At 37.8% G+C, this 17,856-nt stretch overlaps 3 protein-coding genes across 7 annotated transcripts; all 3 read left to right on the top strand.

Moving 5' to 3' along the window:
- Window positions 1-735: 735 nt before the first annotated feature.
- On the top strand, window positions 736-7,732 carry LOC113275497 (probable serine/threonine-protein kinase SIS8). 4 transcript variants are annotated; one of them, XM_026525012.1, is made up of 13 exons: window positions 736-1,507; window positions 2,495-2,932; window positions 3,160-3,263; window positions 3,430-4,763; window positions 4,880-4,920; window positions 5,232-5,300; window positions 5,409-5,509; window positions 6,136-6,214; window positions 6,316-6,414; window positions 6,508-6,576; window positions 6,763-6,812; window positions 6,920-7,096; window positions 7,278-7,732. In XM_026525012.1, exons 1-13 carry the CDS (start codon window positions 1,004-1,006, stop codon window positions 7,417-7,419), a joined length of 3,207 nt encoding a protein of 1,068 aa, XP_026380797.1. In that variant the 5' UTR covers window positions 736-1,003; the 3' UTR covers window positions 7,420-7,732. The 4 variants fall into 4 exon arrangements, 3 of the variants coding, with proteins under 3 accessions (XP_026380797.1, XP_026380798.1, XP_026380799.1); XR_003323627.1 differs by lacking the exons at window positions 6,136-6,214; window positions 6,763-6,812; window positions 6,920-7,096; window positions 7,278-7,732 and having other exon boundaries at window positions 6,508-6,575; XM_026525013.1 differs by lacking the exons at window positions 6,508-6,576; window positions 6,763-6,812; window positions 6,920-7,096; window positions 7,278-7,732 and having other exon boundaries at window positions 6,136-6,240.
- A 246-nt stretch (window positions 7,733-7,978) lies between these two features.
- Window positions 7,979-9,423, top strand: LOC113275499 (peptidyl-prolyl cis-trans isomerase FKBP17-2, chloroplastic-like). Its single transcript, XM_026525015.1, has 2 exons — window positions 7,979-8,440; window positions 8,814-9,423. Exons 1-2 carry the CDS (start codon window positions 8,046-8,048, stop codon window positions 9,211-9,213), a joined length of 795 nt encoding a protein of 264 aa, XP_026380800.1. The 5' UTR covers window positions 7,979-8,045; the 3' UTR covers window positions 9,214-9,423.
- A 760-nt stretch (window positions 9,424-10,183) lies between these two features.
- LOC113275500 lies at window positions 10,184-13,416 on the top strand. Of its 2 annotated transcripts, none has more exons than XM_026525016.1 (10): window positions 10,184-10,348; window positions 10,437-10,506; window positions 11,149-11,216; window positions 11,412-11,473; window positions 11,876-11,957; window positions 12,113-12,346; window positions 12,450-12,578; window positions 12,673-12,734; window positions 12,827-12,943; window positions 13,086-13,416. In XM_026525016.1, the coding sequence occupies exons 1-10, from the start codon at window positions 10,298-10,300 to the stop codon at window positions 13,132-13,134; spliced, it is 924 nt and encodes a 307-aa protein (XP_026380801.1). In that variant the 5' UTR covers window positions 10,184-10,297; the 3' UTR covers window positions 13,135-13,416. The 2 variants fall into 2 exon arrangements, with proteins under 2 accessions (XP_026380801.1, XP_026380802.1); XM_026525017.1 differs by having other exon boundaries at window positions 13,094-13,416.
- Window positions 13,417-17,856: the final 4,440 nt, after the last annotated feature.

Raw genomic sequence — 17,856 nt, forward strand, 5'->3', positions numbered from 1 at the left:
ACAAAAAGCAGCCTGTACTGAACATCATTTTTCAACCAAGAAGTTGTTGTCGTTGGAGTTTGTTCACCTGACTATCCCAAAATCCATCCCATCCCATTTCAGTTGCATCTTATTTATACACTCCATGGTGACCTAAACTTAACTTCGAGAAGTCTTTAAGTTTCAAAGAAGGGAAAAAGAGAAACAATAACAGATAGGGGTGATGAAGAAAATTTGTGCACTCCCCAGTGGCACAAACTCGACTTTGAGAAGTTCTTTATGTTTCAATCAAGAGAAATAATCTTCAGTCCCAACGGAGCTATCCCCGCACATATTGAACTAACAGCAAAGAAGGATCTCTGTTAACTATTTGGTTCTCTCTTGGTCTCAGTATTGAATCTTGTGCTGAGAGGGTATCACAAATCAATGTTTTTGTACATACATTATTCGCAAAATGTACCACAACTGAAAGAAGTCATAGTTAAATGTTATAGAAAATGAACTATGCCACGCACAGCAGTCTGCACTTGGTGCTGATGCATTCCATTGCCCATACAAACACTCCTGGAAAAAGACGGACACTTATCTCAGTAAATAAAAAACAAACAAACAAGGTAACAAGACTTAAGCATAGGAGAAAGTCTAAATAGAATTCAGTGTTGTTTACCACAAATGCCAACCCATACCCAAGTGGGTCGTCCTTGATTAGGTCCCACACTCCAACTTGCCCCTCTATCTCTCGCTCTTTCCCAGTCTTCCTCTCTCTCGAAAAGAAGAAAAAAAAATGAAACACCACCACCAGCAGCAGCAGCAATAGCAAACTTCAACGATCGATTCCTCTCCAGCAATCCATTTTTTTTTGATTTTCAGGTACACAATAGATTGATCAGTTCATTTTCATTTTCTGCTAGATGTTGTTCTGTTGATTGAGGTTTAATGGAGATTGATATGACTATACTCTTATTCTTGTTAATATTACTTCCTTAACATCGAAGTTTAGAAAAGGAGGAGAGGTTATTTAAGTATGAGGAACATTCTAAAGAAGTTACATATTATGCCTAACCAATCAGAAGATAGTATTGGTTCAGTATCATCTAGAAATACTAGTAATAGGGGTAATAATAATAATAATGATGGTTCAACAACCAGTAAGATATCTCCATCTCATCATACTGATCAGCAGAACAAGGCATTTTCTGGTTTATCTGGTTGGTTGAATTCGGTTACTAATAGACATAATTCAAGTCCAACACCATTGAATGTTGTTGGTGGGAGAAGAGGGGAAAGTCCAATTGATACTTTGAGTATTAGTGCTTTGGATGCTGCATTGGAATCGGTAGGGCGTGATTCTGAATCGAGTAATTCCAGAGATCCTGAGGTTGAAGAGGAATACCAAGTACAAATTGCGTTGGAGTTGAGTGCAAGGGAGGATCCAGAAGCGGTTCAGATTGAAGCTGTTAAGCAGATTAGTTTGGGTGCGTGCCATCCTGAGAATACTCCGGCTGAAGTTATTGCTTATAGATATTGGGTTAGTTTCTCTCTCTAACTTCTTAACTAAATTTCTATGTTTGATCAAGAGGCTGCTATTTGCTCCAATACTGTGGATGTTACTCACTTAAACGTAATTGTGAATATCCACTAGGCTAGTCAATTTTTTACTACTTAGGGCGTGACTAATGTGAACAAGCACTTGTGCTAAGAGTTCAAGCTTTTCGAGGGAGATGTAACTGTAAAACTGTCTAGGATAACAAGTGTAATTGGCACGCCACAGCATTTCCCTCAATGTTAAACTTGTTACTTCGCCCTAAGGGTTTCATTTCGACGCAATGTTAACAACCTTGCTTTATAAGCTTGCGTTGTTACAGGGATTCGTAGCAGTACATATGGCAAGGGCCTACTGGTCTATAGGTAATAGATCACCTACTCACATTCAAACACTCTTTAAGGGTGATAGAAATTAGTCAATTAGAACAAGTGACAGGGTAAGTTGATCGAAATCGGACATGTGGCAGTCTAATCCTGCTTAGAATGGGTAAAATTCAAATGTATTTAGACTATCTTGGATGTGCAATAGTGTGGAAGGTGGATTTTGTGTGCTTGTCTGGTATGAAGTGATGCACCTCACACATACAATATGTGATCTCTATCCAAAAATTCAGCTTGACTCAGTTCCTAGTTAAAATTTTACCCTATTTTCAGTAGTTCGCAAGAAACAATGCTGAACTACAATAAAGTGATACCACAGTGGTTATGTATTTCTTTATAAATTGAACTGCATATACTATGTCGGATAGATTAAGTGTGGTTTAATAAATTATATTGGCAGGACTTAGAGATAGATTTTCTACCTTTACTATCTATTCATATCTAACAATATAATAGCTGATTTTCATGATACGTAATCTATTGTCTACCAGTGAAACATAGGTTTAAGGTGTTGCAGAGGTTATTTTCTGGTACATGCATATTTCATTTCCAACCTATCTTATATCTTAGATTTATCCATTCCTCACAGAATTATAACGCCCTTGGCTACGATGACAAGATTATGGATGGTTTCTATGACCTATATGGAATATTGGCGAAGTCCACATCTGAAAAGATGCCTTCCCTTGTTGATCTTCAAGGAACACCAATGTCAGATATCATCTGCCGGGAAGCAGTGCTGGTCAATAGGGGTGCTGATGCCAACCTGTTAAAACTTGAACAGAAGGCTCTGGTAATGGCTGTACAATCAAGGTCGGAATCTTTAGGTTTGGTGGATAGTGAATTGGTGCAAAAAGTTGCTTCTTTGGTTGCTGACTATATGGGTGGACCAGTTGGGGATCCAGATAATATGTTGAAAGCATGGAAAAATCTTAGTAATCGTTTAAGGGAAAATATTGGGAGCATGGTGCTGCCTCTTGGTTCTTTAACTATTGGTTTGGCCCGTCATCGTGCACTTCTTTTTAAGGTACTTGCTTCCTTTCTAATCATCAGTCTGTTTGACCTAACTAATAATTTAAAATCACAGATTGCTGTATGAATTGAATGATCAGATATTATTAGTTTCTGGATAGATTGAAAGTTCTTGAATACTTCATCATCTTATGTAATCAATTTAATTGGGTGTTCTTCATTTAAGAGAACTAACCGATTGCAATATCAAGAAATAATTTTTTGTTTTAAACGGAGTTGCAGGTTTTGGCTGATAGTGTTGGCATTCCTTGCTCGTTAGTGAAAGGACGGCAATCTACTGGTTCTCATGATGTGGCAATGAATATCATAAGGCTTGATGATGGAAGGTAATACCTTCCCCTCAAGGTTTCCTTATTGTCTGCCAGGTTTGATTGGATCTTTATTTGCTTCAGCTGAGATGTGTTTTTTGTTTAAGATACAATACAAGAGGATGTAAATCTAATATCTAACAGAAGTGGTTTCTAATATGTATTCATTACTCTGATTTGACAGGGAATACATCATTGATCTGATGGCTGCCCCTGGGACACTTATCCCATCAGATGCGGCAAGTCCTCAAATAGAATGTGAACAACCACATTTTCCTGTTAATCCATACCTTAGAGATGTTGATTACTCTCAAATACCCTCTTCTAGCAGTGAAGTCACAACTTCTGTAGGGGAATATTCCGAGTTTGGGAACTTGGACAAGATGTCAAGGTCTGGTAATGTAGTTCCCACAGAAAACGACTTAAGTGGTACTACAGGTGGTTCAAACGAGTTAAGACATACAGAAGATCTTGGAATTGGGTCTTCACAAGAATCTTCGCACTATCTGATTAAATCTGAGGTGGAAACAAAGTTGCCCAATGATTTCACAAATCCAGTGAACCTTGAGAAGGCTATTATCTCCCAAGACCTACCCAACCGTGCCAATTATCCCTACACGCATGCCAGATCTCCTTCCTGGACTGAAGGCGTTAGTTCCCCTGCAGCACGGAGAATGAAAGTGAAGGATGTTTCCCAATACATGATTGATGCTGCGAAAGAGAACCCTCAGTTAGCTCAAAAACTTCATGATGTATTACTCGAAAGTGGTGTCATTGCACCTCCCAACTTGTTTACTGAGGTTTATAATGAGCATGCGAATGCCATGGCTCTTGATGAGAAAAAACAAATAGAAAAGGATAATGAGAGAAGGCGGAGAGATGGTATCCGGCGAAAGGGTCAAGGAATTTTCTTGCCACCTCTTCCTTATCAAGGCACACAAGCAAAAGGAACCCCTTCCAGAGCACAACTGGAACATTTGAAGCCCATAGAGGGTTTGGGTATTAATAGTCCAACAGATTCTGAAGCATCAGCTTCATCAGGACAGGCATCTTCCCCTGTGAAATTTGCTAAACAGGTTCCAGTTGCTGCTGCTGCCGCTGCTGCAACAGCAGCTGTGGTTGCATCAACTATGGTTGTTGCTGCAGCAAAATCGAGTATGGATTCTAAACTTGAAGATCCTGTAGCAGCTGCAGCAACTGCTACTGCTGCTGTGTTTGTTGCAACGACTGCAGCTGTTAGTAGACAGTATGAGCAATTGGAAATTTGTGCCCAATTGGCTGGTGGTGTTTCATCCTTCAACAACATGGACTGTCTTAGAGATGACGAGAATGCGGATAGTGCAGGAAATGAGACACGAGGAAGTAGTGATCGGGATCATGATGCGTCTCCTGAAGCTGAGAGAGTTTCGGATAGATCTGCAGGAAATGATAGTACACGATCTGATATTGCACTTGATGACGTTGCAGAGTGGGAAATACCGTGGGAGGACATGGCTTTGGGTGAACGTATTGGTCTAGGTATTGATATGTTCTGTTTTCTTGTTTAAAGTTGACTCCAGAAAATGTCGTACCAGAGAAACGTCAAGATGTTGTCATCATGTGTAACACATCTCTGTTGGATTTTTTTCCTTCAGGATCATATGGAGAAGTATATCGTGGAGATTGGCATGGAACAGTGAGTTCTCTAGCGTTTCCTACTGATATTGGCAATTTTATATTTCTTAGAGTCTGTCATCTGTGTGGTACTTTCTTAGTCTTTTCTAAATAGACGGATTTTAACCTTGCTAGGGAAAAAAATGTCATAGCCTCATTTTGTTAGGAGAAAGACCTTGTTCCTTGAAATTACTAGGGAAAAACCATTGTCCGATAGCGTGTCAAAGCTTCTCTGCATCAATAACTAACTAAGCCCCACCAAAAATCCTGTAACCATTTTCTATCGTTTGTTCAGAGATTTATTGACCTGTCAAGCGTGATTCATTTTATTAGGAAGTTGCTGTTAAAAAGTTTCTGGACCAAGACATTTCTGGTGATGCGCTTGAAGAATTCAGAAGTGAGGTAACTCCATCACTCCCGCACTCTTCCCCAAACATTGTAATATATGTAGAACACAGAACTTTGTTAGCAACAAAGTTAGCAAGATCATCTAAAGTTGTGCTTTTCAAGGTCCGGATTATGAAAAGACTGCGCCATCCCAATGTTGTCCTCTTCATGGGAGCTGTCACTCGTGCTCCAAATCTTTCAATCGTAACAGAATTTCTTCCTAGGTACGTTGGTTGTACATGCCTCCTTCACTGTCACTATAGAATTTCCTTGATTTCATGCTAGTTATTTAGATCTTTTCTTGACAACTGTCTTATGTTGTCACTCATAATATCTGACCTGAAGTGCATGAATTAGAGCATAGATTCTCCTGGTCAACATGATTGGATACCATTGCTTTGGGTCTGTTTGCGCGGCAAAATTCATGGGGTTCAATAGTGTTGATATGAATCTAGGTGTTACCCAATCTTTTCCGACCAAGGTAGTGCAATTACTGAGTGGATGACTCGGTCGATCGTTTAGCATGAGACTCAAGTGGGTGAACCAATTCTTACCGTCATGTTTAGATGGTCAAATTTTTTGCATGGATAACTCTTGACTTTGGTAAACTTATATCAACTTTCTAATGAGGATGTAGATTCTCCACTATCTAGACATGGTTGTTCAACGTGTATCGTAATCCATAACCAGGTGTTGTCTTCTAATACCAACAAATTCTGACATTATCCTTGTGTGTGAAGGATATGTTAGAACAATGTCTGGGCAAGTGAAAGATAATTTAACTACTCATATAACTCTTTTGTCTATCCAGACCTGGAAACGAAACCTAATTCCTCATTATCTTCTGCAGAGGTAGTTTGTATAGGTTAATTCACCGGCCCAACAGTCAAGTAGACGAACGGAGGCGATTGAGAATGGCCCTGGATGTTGTATGATCCATCATCTAGCTTTTCACGTACTTCTACTGTCAGCATAATTTCCATTGAAACTTTTTTATTTCCACCATCAATAACTTTACTTTCATTTTCAGGCCCGGGGAATGAATTATTTGCATAGTTGTACGCCAGTTATAGTTCATCGTGATTTGAAGTCACCAAATCTTCTTGTTGATAAAAATTGGGTCGTGAAGGTATTTTTTTCTTCCTCACATCCAGTTCTCTGTTGTATGTAAGATATCTTTACCTGCATGACTTGCCTAAGTTGAACTGTTTCTATGATAAAGGTTTGTGATTTTGGATTATCGAGAATAAAGCACAACACATTTCTCTCTTCAAGGTCAACCGCTGGGACGGTGAGTTGTTTTCGTGCAAATTTTTTCTTCCCATTATTATCTCAATCCATGTTTATGCAAGAAAAACAGAGAAAAGATTATAGATAAAAAATAAATCGGTGAAGCTTATTTCATGTTCATGCTGTGATAAAATGAGAAGCTTAGTTCCTTATCTCCATGATCCAATTTTTTTTTTCTCGCTTTCAGGCTGAATGGATGGCTCCCGAAGTATTAAGAAATGAACCTTCAGATGAGAAGTATATTTGCTTCCCTCCCAGTGAATATCAGTTAACTTTCAGAAATTCTTGCACACATCCGTGGAGTTTCCAAAATATTTTCTGACAACTTGTTCTGAAATGTGCAGGTGTGATGTTTACAGCTTTGGCGTGATATTGTGGGAGCTTTGTACGATGCAACAACCATGGGGAGGGATGAACCCCATGCAAGTTGTTGGAGCTGTTGGGTTTCAGCATCGTCGTCTTGACGTTCCAGATGACATGGATCCTGTAGTTGCAGATATTATACAGAAATGTTGGCAGACGTGAGTATATCTACTATTGGTTAAATCTGTGCTTTTTAGTTTCTATAATAAGAATGCATAAAAGCATTGATAGCTCACTGCATGTGCTCTCAGCAATGGAGAAGTCATGCAGTCAATATGGCATTACTGGAACATATTTCTGTTAACAGACTTTAATGGCTTGCTTTCGGGGACATTGTAGAAATCCCAAGTTACGACCTTCATTTGCGGAGATCATGGCAGCTTTGAAGCCATTACAGAAGCCTATTACAAATTCTCAAGTGCCTAGACCAAGAAGCAGTGGGCAGGAGAAGGTTCGCCATTCACAGGCCACAGAAGAATGAGCAACTTAAAAGTAGAACCGTGAGATTAGGAAACCCAATCTGCACGAGGACCCAGCGGCATACATATACAGCATTGACAGATAAAAGAAACACGTAGGACTGTCATGAAATCATTTGAGCAAATGTAAGCAAGAAAAATGAGATTGATCGAAGATCATGATCAACATATTCTTCTGGTTTGGAACCAAGCGATCTATTCATTGATTTTCATGTCTTGTATTTTTGGCTTGTTGTTGAAAAGGCCATTGTGAATATTTGTTTGCAACAATATACGGGTGAAAAATTGGTTAATCAATTGTTCCAGTTGATTTTCTACCAGGTGTCAGATTTTATCCTGTCAGGGTCCTTTTCCGGTTCCTTGGTATTACACCATCACCAGACCTGGTCATAGCATTATAAGATTTCAGATGAAGTAATGAATTATGTAAAACAGAAAACAGTAAACAGGTGCCAAACATTTGACAGCACTAGATAGGTGGGGGTAAAAAGAGAATGGAGGTACACCACAGACGAGAAAATCAGAAAGATAAGGTATTTATTATTTGATAGCTGTAGTTGCCAGTTGATCTCTTACTAGTTTTATCCATTTATCCTAAATTCTGTAACCAGTTTACTTCCTGGAGATAATGGCTACCATTTTTGGGTCTCCACCTTCAATTTCTCACCCCATCAACAGAATTCAGCTCCTATCATCATCTTCACAAACACCTCCGCCACAACAACCAGGGCCTTCTGCAACACCCTCACAACCAGAGCCGTCCCCAACAACACCACAAAAACTTCAGCCTCAATCTTCATCATCTTTACGGATAACTTCCGCTGATCAACAGTCACCGCTAGGTGTAAATTCACCGAAACAAAAACCTACCAAAGCTGAATCTACGGATTGGATAGCATCATCATTAACAAGGAGGTTTGGACTTGGTGCTGGTCTTGCATGGGTTGGTTTTCTCGCTGTTGGTGTAATCTCTGAGCAGATCAAAACTCGCCTAGAAGTCTCAGAACAAGAAGCAAATACCAGGTCAGTCCAAATTATATTTATTCCTGTATAAGACTTGCATTGCCTTCTATTTCTGTTGCAACCTGGTTGAGTTCTAGTGTTAATGGCTTTAATGTTATCATTACATAAATTCGTAAAGAGCAATTTCAAATTGCAAATATGACGGTTAGCGTACACAGACGTCTCTTTGAATCCACGATTGAGCAGCTTGATTAGATCTTCAAGATTATATGTGCCCTCACTTGAGAAAATTTTCTGTTTAAAGTAGGCATCTCTTTAGCGTGTAGTGATGGTTCTTCCTGTAGTAATACACAATATTTTTAAATTTTTCCTAAAACAAATTAGTGTACATTATTATTCCTCTAAGTTCAGCATACATTTAATCGTCTTGTAGGGATGTGGAGAAGGAGGTCGAAGTGTTGCTTCCTAATGGAATCAGGTATTACGAAATGAGAGTCGGAGGTGGTGCAACTCCAAGGCAAGGAGACCTAATTGTAATCGATCTAAAAGGAAATGTTCAAGGCAAAAATGAAGTTTTTGTGGACACATTCGAAAAAGATAAGAGACCATTGGCTCTTATAATGGGTTCAAGGCCTTATACCAGAGGAATGTGTGAAGGTATAGAATCTGTTTTAAGGACAATGAAATTAGGAGGCAAAAGAAGAGTTATAATTCCTCCTAGTTTGGGTTTCGGAGAGAATGGTGCAGAGTTGGGTCCAGGAATTCAAATCCCTCCATTTTCAACTCTCGAGTACATTGTTGAAGTCGATAAAGTTTCGATTGCACCCGCTTGATTTTTCAACTATACCCCCATATACACTAGTCTACCTGTAATTTTACTTCATTTGGTTACTTTTATGAACCAAGAGTACTAGTCAGCAGCTTCTATCATAGTACAACCAAAATCGGGAAATCAGAAATCTATGTTGTAAATGAAGCTATATTTCTAAGTACTTTCTTGTTCTAACAGGCATTCAAGTGCAAAAACAAAAAAAATTAATACACTAAGATTGTCAGCCTTGCACAAGAACACTATATAAGCTTTCAGTACAACCCTGAAACTTCTTTTATTTATAAATATAAATATAAATGGTAATCACAAGAACAAATGGCTTCTTTTAATTGTAAGTGGCAATGACAAGAACAAATGGCATCATTCAGAATGCTAATGGGAGACTTTAGTAGCATACCTCCATACTTCATTGTTTAGGCATGTGGTCCTCCCTATGAACCTTCCAAGGACCATAGTAGAACTTTGGCTGCATGAGAGGAGCTGCTTCTCCAGGATGCTCTTCCCAATATTACTCCTTATAAACTTGTTCAGTGATTGCAGAACCAATAACTCCAGAATAAAATGTAGCGACATAAATCATAATAAGTGGTTTAAAAGATTTAGGTCTTCTATATGGATCAATCATATCCCATACAAGTGTTTTCTCCCATTTTGAATACACATGTTCTGAATATTTCCTCCATAGATATGTAGACATGATGATTCTCTTCTCCAAATGGAAGAATTAGGGTTTTTGGAAATTTAGGAGGGGGTTTAGGTTTTGAGTTGAAACTGACTGAACTTTCAAGATTTTGTATTAAATAGAAACAGGCCGAGTTAAAACGGACAGATTCAACTGATATAAGAAGTAAGTAATGTATACACACTTTTGAGAGTAAGTGATTATTAGAAAGAAGAGGGTGGTTCGCGGACAGCCTAGCCTAGACAAACGATTCGTGTTTAAATATACTCCACACATCAGTCAACAAGCAAAGCACAAATATGATTTTTCAAAGTGGGCGAGTGAGTTGAAATTCCTTATTTTAAAACATCCCCCGTAATTTTACCCTCCAAATTCAGTTTTGGGTTCTGAAAATAAAATTAAAATGGGAACAGTTCTTGATTCTCATTTCTTAGCTCTCACAGCTCTTGTTACAGTAAGTATATACAACTCTTGGCTCTCTGTCTCTCCGTCTAGTTAGTGGAAGAATAGTAGTACTGACTATGTGTTTGTGAAATTTACAGGTGGGTTATCAGTTCATTTTCTTCATAATCACAGCTCTTTTGAAGTTTGATAAAATCACTGATTTTGCTGGTAAGTTTATCTTCTTTGAACTCACCGAAGAAGTAATTTTGGAATAGAGATAACGTTAAAATGAGTCGTATAGCACATTTTTTATTTTGGGATGTGGTGGTTAGGACTTTTTGTAGGATTTACTTAAGAAAACACACGATCTTTGTTGAGATTGGCGCAATAGTTTGAGGGTTCTTGCTGCCTGCTATACTGAATTCAATGCTGGGAAAAACATGGGAACAATTAATTTAGTGTGGATTCTGCGGAATAGATTGTTTGGTACATGGGTTAGAACTCAATTTCCCAATGGTTCGGAGCAAATTGGATGTACTTTGTATTCCAGCGGCTGATGACGTTAGGAACTTATTTCTAGTAGGATTCTAATGAGTTGTAAGACTTGATTTGCGTTGTTAGGGGAGGCATTAGATATAGTCATACAGATAGATCACGTGGTTTCCAAGTCAAGTTCTTAATGAAAAAATTCAATTGCTATCTTATTTAGTTGTACTTGCACTCGTAGTATACCAAGTTTTAAGTGTGATACAACATGGATAACAATTTGTATCTAATTATATCGGAAAACTTAAACCACTCTATAAATCAATTTATCGGTTGTTTTACTAATCATTTTTGGGGGATTATGTACTTATTTATGTCATGCAGGAAGCACAAACTTTATTATAATCGCAGTATTGACTTTAGTTGTCAAAGGAGCATGGAATTTAAGACAGGTATAGTTCTCACCTACTGAGTTTATATGTAACCATAATGGGTTTCCCTTTAGGTTGAAAATATGAAGCATCACTTAGTGACACACCTTCACATGGTTTACACAAGATAGTTCATACATAAGTTGTCAACTCTGTGTTTTAATTCCATGATCTTTCATTGAGGTACAAATTGTCTGGACTTGCTCTACTTTTCAGGTAGTCTTGACGTTGTTCGTGGTGATTTGGGGCATCCGTTTGGGGTTATTTCTACTAATGAGGTAAGAAGGAAATTACTTCAGGCATGAGGACATTTTCCTTCATAATTTACTGGTGTTATGTTTCTTTGCCTGAATACTACTAGGTGCAGATTTATCTAGTTATTTTATACTTATCCCATGATAAAGGTTACAATTGTGCCATCTCATGTGCTTGCTATCTGAATCGTAATGATTGGATCATATAATGGTTACGAATTTTGTCGCAATTTTCATGTGTCGTTTTCTTATTCGTAATAATTGCTTGATCCACATCTTAACAGGCGAGAACACAATGTTAAAATGATTTACAGTGTTGCCATTGAATTTTGTAACTGAAATTTTGTTACATTCTGATAGTAACAACACAATTATAAATATACTCTTACCTATGCTGCTGACAATTGGTTTTCTGGATGTTATTAGGATCTTACAGTGGGGGGAAGATCGCCGTTTCGACGACTATCGGTCTAATATTGGCAAATTGGCAGTTTTCTGGATATTGCAGGTTATTTGATATTGAACCCTAAATAATCGCTTCATCTTATTACAAGTCTTGTGGAGTTTATTTTACTACTGAATTTTGACGTTAGTTTAATTTCAATTAACCGAAAAAGATTCAACAAACCTGTTGACATGTTCTCATTGCGAGCTTTATAACAGGCTGTGTGGGTATGGACTGTGAGTTTGCCTGTAACAGTTGTAAATGCAAGTGACAGAGATCCATCTATTCAAGCAGCAGATATAATTGGGTGGATTCTTTGGTTAGTTGGCCTTGTGGTTGAAGCTACGGCAGATCAACAAAAACTGAAATTCAAGAATTCTCCTGAGAGCAGAGGGAAATGGTGCAATGTTGGGGTTTGGAGTTTCTCTCGTCATCCAAATTATTTTGGAGAAGTAAGATGGCACTCATATATACACATATCACAAGTTCTTATGTACAATTTTTTCATAAGAAGGTTTCGTCCTTTGGGTTTCTTATTTGAACTATTATTTACAGATTCTCCTTTGGTGGGGAGTTTTCATTGCTTCAACCCCTGTACTGAAGGGAGCTGAATGGCTTGTAATTTTTGGACCAATCTTCCTTACTCTTCTGCTTCTTTTCGTCAGTGGCATTCCATTACTCGAGGTACTTTTTTCAGATATGCCGCATCTTAGTTTACCACTGTAATTACGAACTGAAAATATTTTGATTTATCTCGCTGTGAAACACATTTTTGTAGGAATCAGCAAATAAGAAGTTTGGTAATGTGGAAGAATACAAGCACTACAAAAGAACAACCAGGTTCGATCTAATCTAGAATGTCCTTTGATTTTGGTAATCATCGAAAGACTTAAGTAAGAAATCTAATTGCTTCTATGATTTTTTTGTTCCAGCCCCCTCATTCCATTGCCACCAATATTGTATACCAATCTGCCAGGATGGTTTAAAGCAGTATTCCTCTTCGAGTTTCCTTTTTATAATAAAAGCACTCAAGGAGAAAGATTAGGCTGGTAAGATATTGTCCCGCTTGTAAAACACTATTCTGAACTACAGTACAAAAAGTCATTTGCAGTTTCCAAGGAAATGGTTTCTGTATCTCCTTGCTTCAATAAAATGCTTCGTGATTTTAAAAGTGCGTATTATTTCTGCAAGGGATAAAGAGAGTTTGGCGAAGGACAGAGGTTCAAAGAAGACGCATTAAAAGAATATGGTGAATCATGACTTGGCTGGATTGCAATATATCCATATAATGTATGTATGCGTGTTTACTGACAGAATGTTAATTAAGAGCATTGTAATTGTAAGAGCACTGTAAATCTTTTGTTTTTTGTTTGATGTATCTGCTGTAACTTCAACCTCCCCTATCCATTGAGTTCTACGCATTGTGAACCATCCTCAGAGAAGTTGTAATAACACTGTATTTTACTAGGTTGTGTTTTTTTTAATGTTCACTGTTCAATGTAACAAAATCCAGGTTACTGCAGTCTCATTAAGCAGATACATGATGCTTGTAGGCCTCTAACAGTCAACTAAGAAGAATGTATTTCCTTTAGATGCTTTTCAATTATTCTAGCAAAAGCTGGACTTGTTGCTATTCCTTAGGTTAACATTATTTCCAATTCACGAGCATTGATGAGGTAGGGGGTAGCCAGTCTAAGATCTAGATTCTATAGGAGGATCATCATTACTAGTGGCAAGTAAAAATGAACAAAGAACATTTTCTGTCCTTTTTAATGCAACTGCTGTAGTTCTTTGTTTCATTTGAAGTAATTTACTTTTTGTGTTTGAACTTCAAAACTGTCCAATTTCCGGTGGATCTTAAAAAAGCTTTACAAAGAAGAAATTGAAATCCAAAAGCTTGATTTCTCACATTAGAGCAACCACAGTCATGAGACGGACCAAATACCAAAAGCCAGACTAAAAGTCAAAAAAATTTGGTATTCTGTGTGTTCAAGCGTAGTGGGAGAAGACCAAAATTTGGTGAAGCGTAACTTATACCCACGCTTGATACGGGACGGAACTTATACCCACGTTTCCTGATGGAGCGTGTTTATAATATGCGTCTTAATGAAACGGAGGTATAATGCGCGCTTGATTGAGGCGTAGGTATAATTCACGCCGGACACGGGACGGAGATGGAAAGTGCGTTTGGTGGGACGGAGATAGAAATTGCGTCTGGGTGGAACGAAAATATAAAGTGCGTCTGGGTGGGACGGAAATACAAAGTGTGCCTGGTGAGCTGTGTTTAATTATTGGGTTTGATTAGTAATTGCTAAAGTGTTATTAGGTATAATCATGTAATGCCCCACAATTAAACATCAAAAAGACGTGTGGTCTTGTTGGTGGATAAAGCAGTGTATGGACCATGCACTGTACTTAATTGGTACTTAATTGCTAAAGTGTTATTAGACACTACAAGTTAAACATCAAATAACCAGGCGCACATTAAACCATCGCCCCAACCAGGCGCACATTAAAACAGCGCCCCATTGGGACGTATAAGACAATTACGCTTGGTCTGAGGCGTATGTATTACATCTGTTTGGTCCGGCGGTGTTTATAAATGCGCCTCACTCATACGCTAGTTTTACCTCCGCCCCAATATCATACGTTGATTATATAAACGTCCGGTGTGATGCGCTCACTATACTCTCGCCTGGATTCATACGCTCACAATACCTCCGCCCCACTATAACGTGATTTAGTCTGGGTTGGCGACCAGATTTGGTCCCAAACCCTAATTATCTCGACTAAATATAGTTTTAGTCCGTTCCATTACGGCTGGTTTTGAGACCAAATTTGAGTATAGTCCCCAAATTTGGTCGTGACTGTGGATGCTCTTAGGCTATTTTATTTGCCAAATTGCAATCTTGGAACTGGCGAAGTTTTGATGTTCAAACCAGTTTGTCTATCAAGGAAAATCCATGTGTATGCGAAATGACCATGAACTGCAATGCTGATACAAGAATAACATATTCCTCAAACTTGCCTTCTTGATTAGCGTGTACTGCGAAAGAATTAGTACTTGAACACTTGTTTATTAAACCTCATTAAAGAGTTGCACAGATGAATTGATAAACACATATCACCTTTACATACCACATAAGACTTATTGAGTGTAATAATACACGCAAGTAGCACACCCACTTGTGAGCGATGTAAACCATTATTTAGAGTAGGATAATCAGCCCTCTACTCATGCAAATTATAACCTTACTGGTAATATGACCAGTCTATAACCAAGCTTAACTATATTTTTAGATATATGTAGATGTGCCCTCATCATTGTGACCTCATCGACAACAACTTGGAGAGATCAAACTTCTTATGTCTCTGTTTAATAAAATCATCAGCTTCCATGTCAACATTTTCATCGCAAGTAGTCTCTTTTTTACCTTCCTTGCCACTCTGCACAAAGTGAACTTGTTTTTTGACATGAAGTTTCTCATGAGCCTTAGGGACATGTTTTTCAGGACGATGAAATGAATTGTTTCTTTCAACTCTTATTGTCTCATCAATAAGGGTATTAAGATGTGGAAATATAGGCGATTCAGCAGTTTTAACCATTTCGGTTCTGGTAACCTGATAGTAGTCTTCATTTGGTGATGTCTGCCAGCCACCATATGCCGAGTAGTTGGTATGATCCTGATGATAAGTTCTTGGTTGAAACGTCTCACGGAGGTAATCATCATCTGTTTGAGTCTGCCAACTGGATTGCTGCTGGGAAGTATGACCATAATCATTGTAACCTCTTCCGTGATACATGTTTTTCAGGTTTCGACTTCTAATGATTATTTTTAGCTGAAATTTTGAGAAATATATGAAGCTAAAAAAATCTCTGTGAAGACTTGTTAGTTTAGTTTGTCGTCTTTAATAGACAAATATGTTAGGAACAATATTCTCAGGTAAGCAAAAAGAAGGATAAGATTGCATCTAATTCTCTTTGCTTTATCATCAACATATTCTTCTTTTCCATTTGGTTTGGCCATATACAAAGAAATCGTGTTCATGGATGTGGGTCATCCGTTTGGGGGTTTTTCACTTCCACTAATCAGAGAATGAAATCATTGCAGGCACAAGAATATTTTCTTCATAACTTTTACTGGTAATGCGTTTCAAATTTTCTCATTGACCGAATGCTTGATGCAGGTTTTTCTGGCTGCTTTGATACTTGATATGTTTACATTTGTGCATAACAAGCAAAAGTTGTTGCTATATGGGAATATGCAATTCTGTTCTTTAATTAACTGCTTCATGAGAAGCATGCTATCCAACATTGGTACAATTACATATCTTATAATATCACCTTTGTAAGTCGCTTCTGCACCGCAGTTATAAGCAAACTGTTTGGCCAACTCTTGCATATCTTAGTATCTGTCCCCTGTTTAAAATAGTACTGTATTACTTAATATTTTTCACTGTAGAAAGTTATAATGATTGCAAGATCATTTGCTAACTTGTATATGATCCATAGAATAACACTACAAAATAGAAGGCCTCTTGGGAAGGCCAAAAAGCGTCCCAAAAAACCCTAAAACTGTCCCAAGAAGCATTTGTCACGGTTTTGTGTCCGTCCCCTATTCTACCGTCATTAATACTTTTTTGTCATACTTTCTTTTAGGGACGGTTTAAAAATAGCCTTAAATTAATTATCCCATGACCTATAGGGACGGTCAGACCATGAACGTCCCAAATAACCATCTCTAGGGACGGTTTTGAAAAAATGGCCGTCCCTAGAAGCCACCTGTTTTGTAGTATATAAGATTCCGAAAAATATGGAAATAAAGAGTTTTGATCAAAAAAAGAATTTCTTAGAAAAAGGAAACCCAAATAATAATAAAATAGAAAAGAATATGGAGCGGGATCACAAAACTGGCGGCATGGAAGGCCGTGTAGGCCCCACCCTACGGTTATCTTATTTTATTATTATTTCTCTTTCTTCCTTCTAGTTGATCCAATTTTCATATCCTAGTTCTTCCATGTTTTTGGATGCTCCTTTGAATATTATTACTAAATACACCCGTACCTTTTACTCGACTCTCATTCTGGGGTGCCCGTTATGCCTAAAAGATGGATAATTCATTATTAATCCATGTAATTAATACGAGAAAAGCCATGAATTGAAGTAGATAAATATTAAGGTAAATTAGCATATTTTTTCTTGGGAATTCATCCGGTGAATTTATCACTAAAAAAAATTAATTAAATGCTTTACACTAATAGACAACCTGTCTAGTAGCATTCGGTGTATTCAAATAGTCGAGATATGAGACGACAACACATATTCAATCTGAATGTTTATAAAAATTCATCCGACTGAATTCAACACCAGATTTAATTAACGCCTTGTACTAGCAAACAACCTGTCTAGAAGCCCTTTAATTAATTTCCTTGTGCTAACAAACAACTTGTCTAGAAGCGCTTAATTGATCCGCACATCACATGAGACGGCAACATCATGTTTTTCTGAACATTATTTTGGGAATTGGTACATCACTAGACATCTTTCAAATGTACTTTGACTATTGAAAGGAATACTAAGTTGTTCAACATGAGATACATGGAATTTTGAGAGCTAGCTCTAATACTGCCTTCATGCATTATTGCTTTGACGAGGTTACGAAATTGCAATTCACTTCTATTGCAGAACATAAAGACATAAAATTTCTTATGTTTTTGATGCAGTCAGAGATACATAATTCTCGATGTGATTTTACGAATTTGAACTTCGTCAAAATTCCACCATCAACAGATAACAATCTACAAATGGGTGAAACTGTTGATGAAGCATGAATAGTAGAATGCCGAGCTTCTTTAACGTTCAACCCACCACCACGAGTTTGTATCCGAGCTACTGCTATGTTAAACAAACCACCAGGAGTTTGTAGCTAAACTGATTCCACGTCTAAGCCTCAATCACCTG

This window comes from Papaver somniferum, chromosome 4 (assembly GCF_003573695.1).
Source record: "Papaver somniferum cultivar HN1 chromosome 4, ASM357369v1, whole genome shotgun sequence".
Classification (NCBI taxonomy): domain Eukaryota; kingdom Viridiplantae; phylum Streptophyta; class Magnoliopsida; order Ranunculales; family Papaveraceae; genus Papaver; species Papaver somniferum.

Coding starts and splice junctions, on each gene's coding strand:
- LOC113275497 (XM_026525012.1), top strand. CDS start 1,004: ATGAGGAACATTCTAAAGAAGTTACATATTATGCCTAACCAATCAGAA. Junction 6,415..6,507: donor ATAAAAATTGGGTCGTGAAG/GTATTTTTTTCT, acceptor TCTATGATAAAG/GTTTGTGATTTTGGATTATC. Junction 6,813..6,919: donor AATGAACCTTCAGATGAGAA/GTATATTTGCTT, acceptor TGAAATGTGCAG/GTGTGATGTTTACAGCTTTG.
- LOC113275499 (XM_026525015.1), top strand. CDS start 8,046: ATGGCTACCATTTTTGGGTCTCCACCTTCAATTTCTCACCCCATCAAC. Junction 8,441..8,813: donor GAACAAGAAGCAAATACCAG/GTCAGTCCAAAT, acceptor ATCGTCTTGTAG/GGATGTGGAGAAGGAGGTCG.
- LOC113275500 (XM_026525016.1), top strand. CDS start 10,298: ATGGGAACAGTTCTTGATTCTCATTTCTTAGCTCTCACAGCTCTTGTT. Junction 10,349..10,436: donor CTCTCACAGCTCTTGTTACA/GTAAGTATATAC, acceptor TGAAATTTACAG/GTGGGTTATCAGTTCATTTT. Junction 11,958..12,112: donor CAGTTTTCTGGATATTGCAG/GTTATTTGATAT, acceptor GCTTTATAACAG/GCTGTGTGGGTATGGACTGT.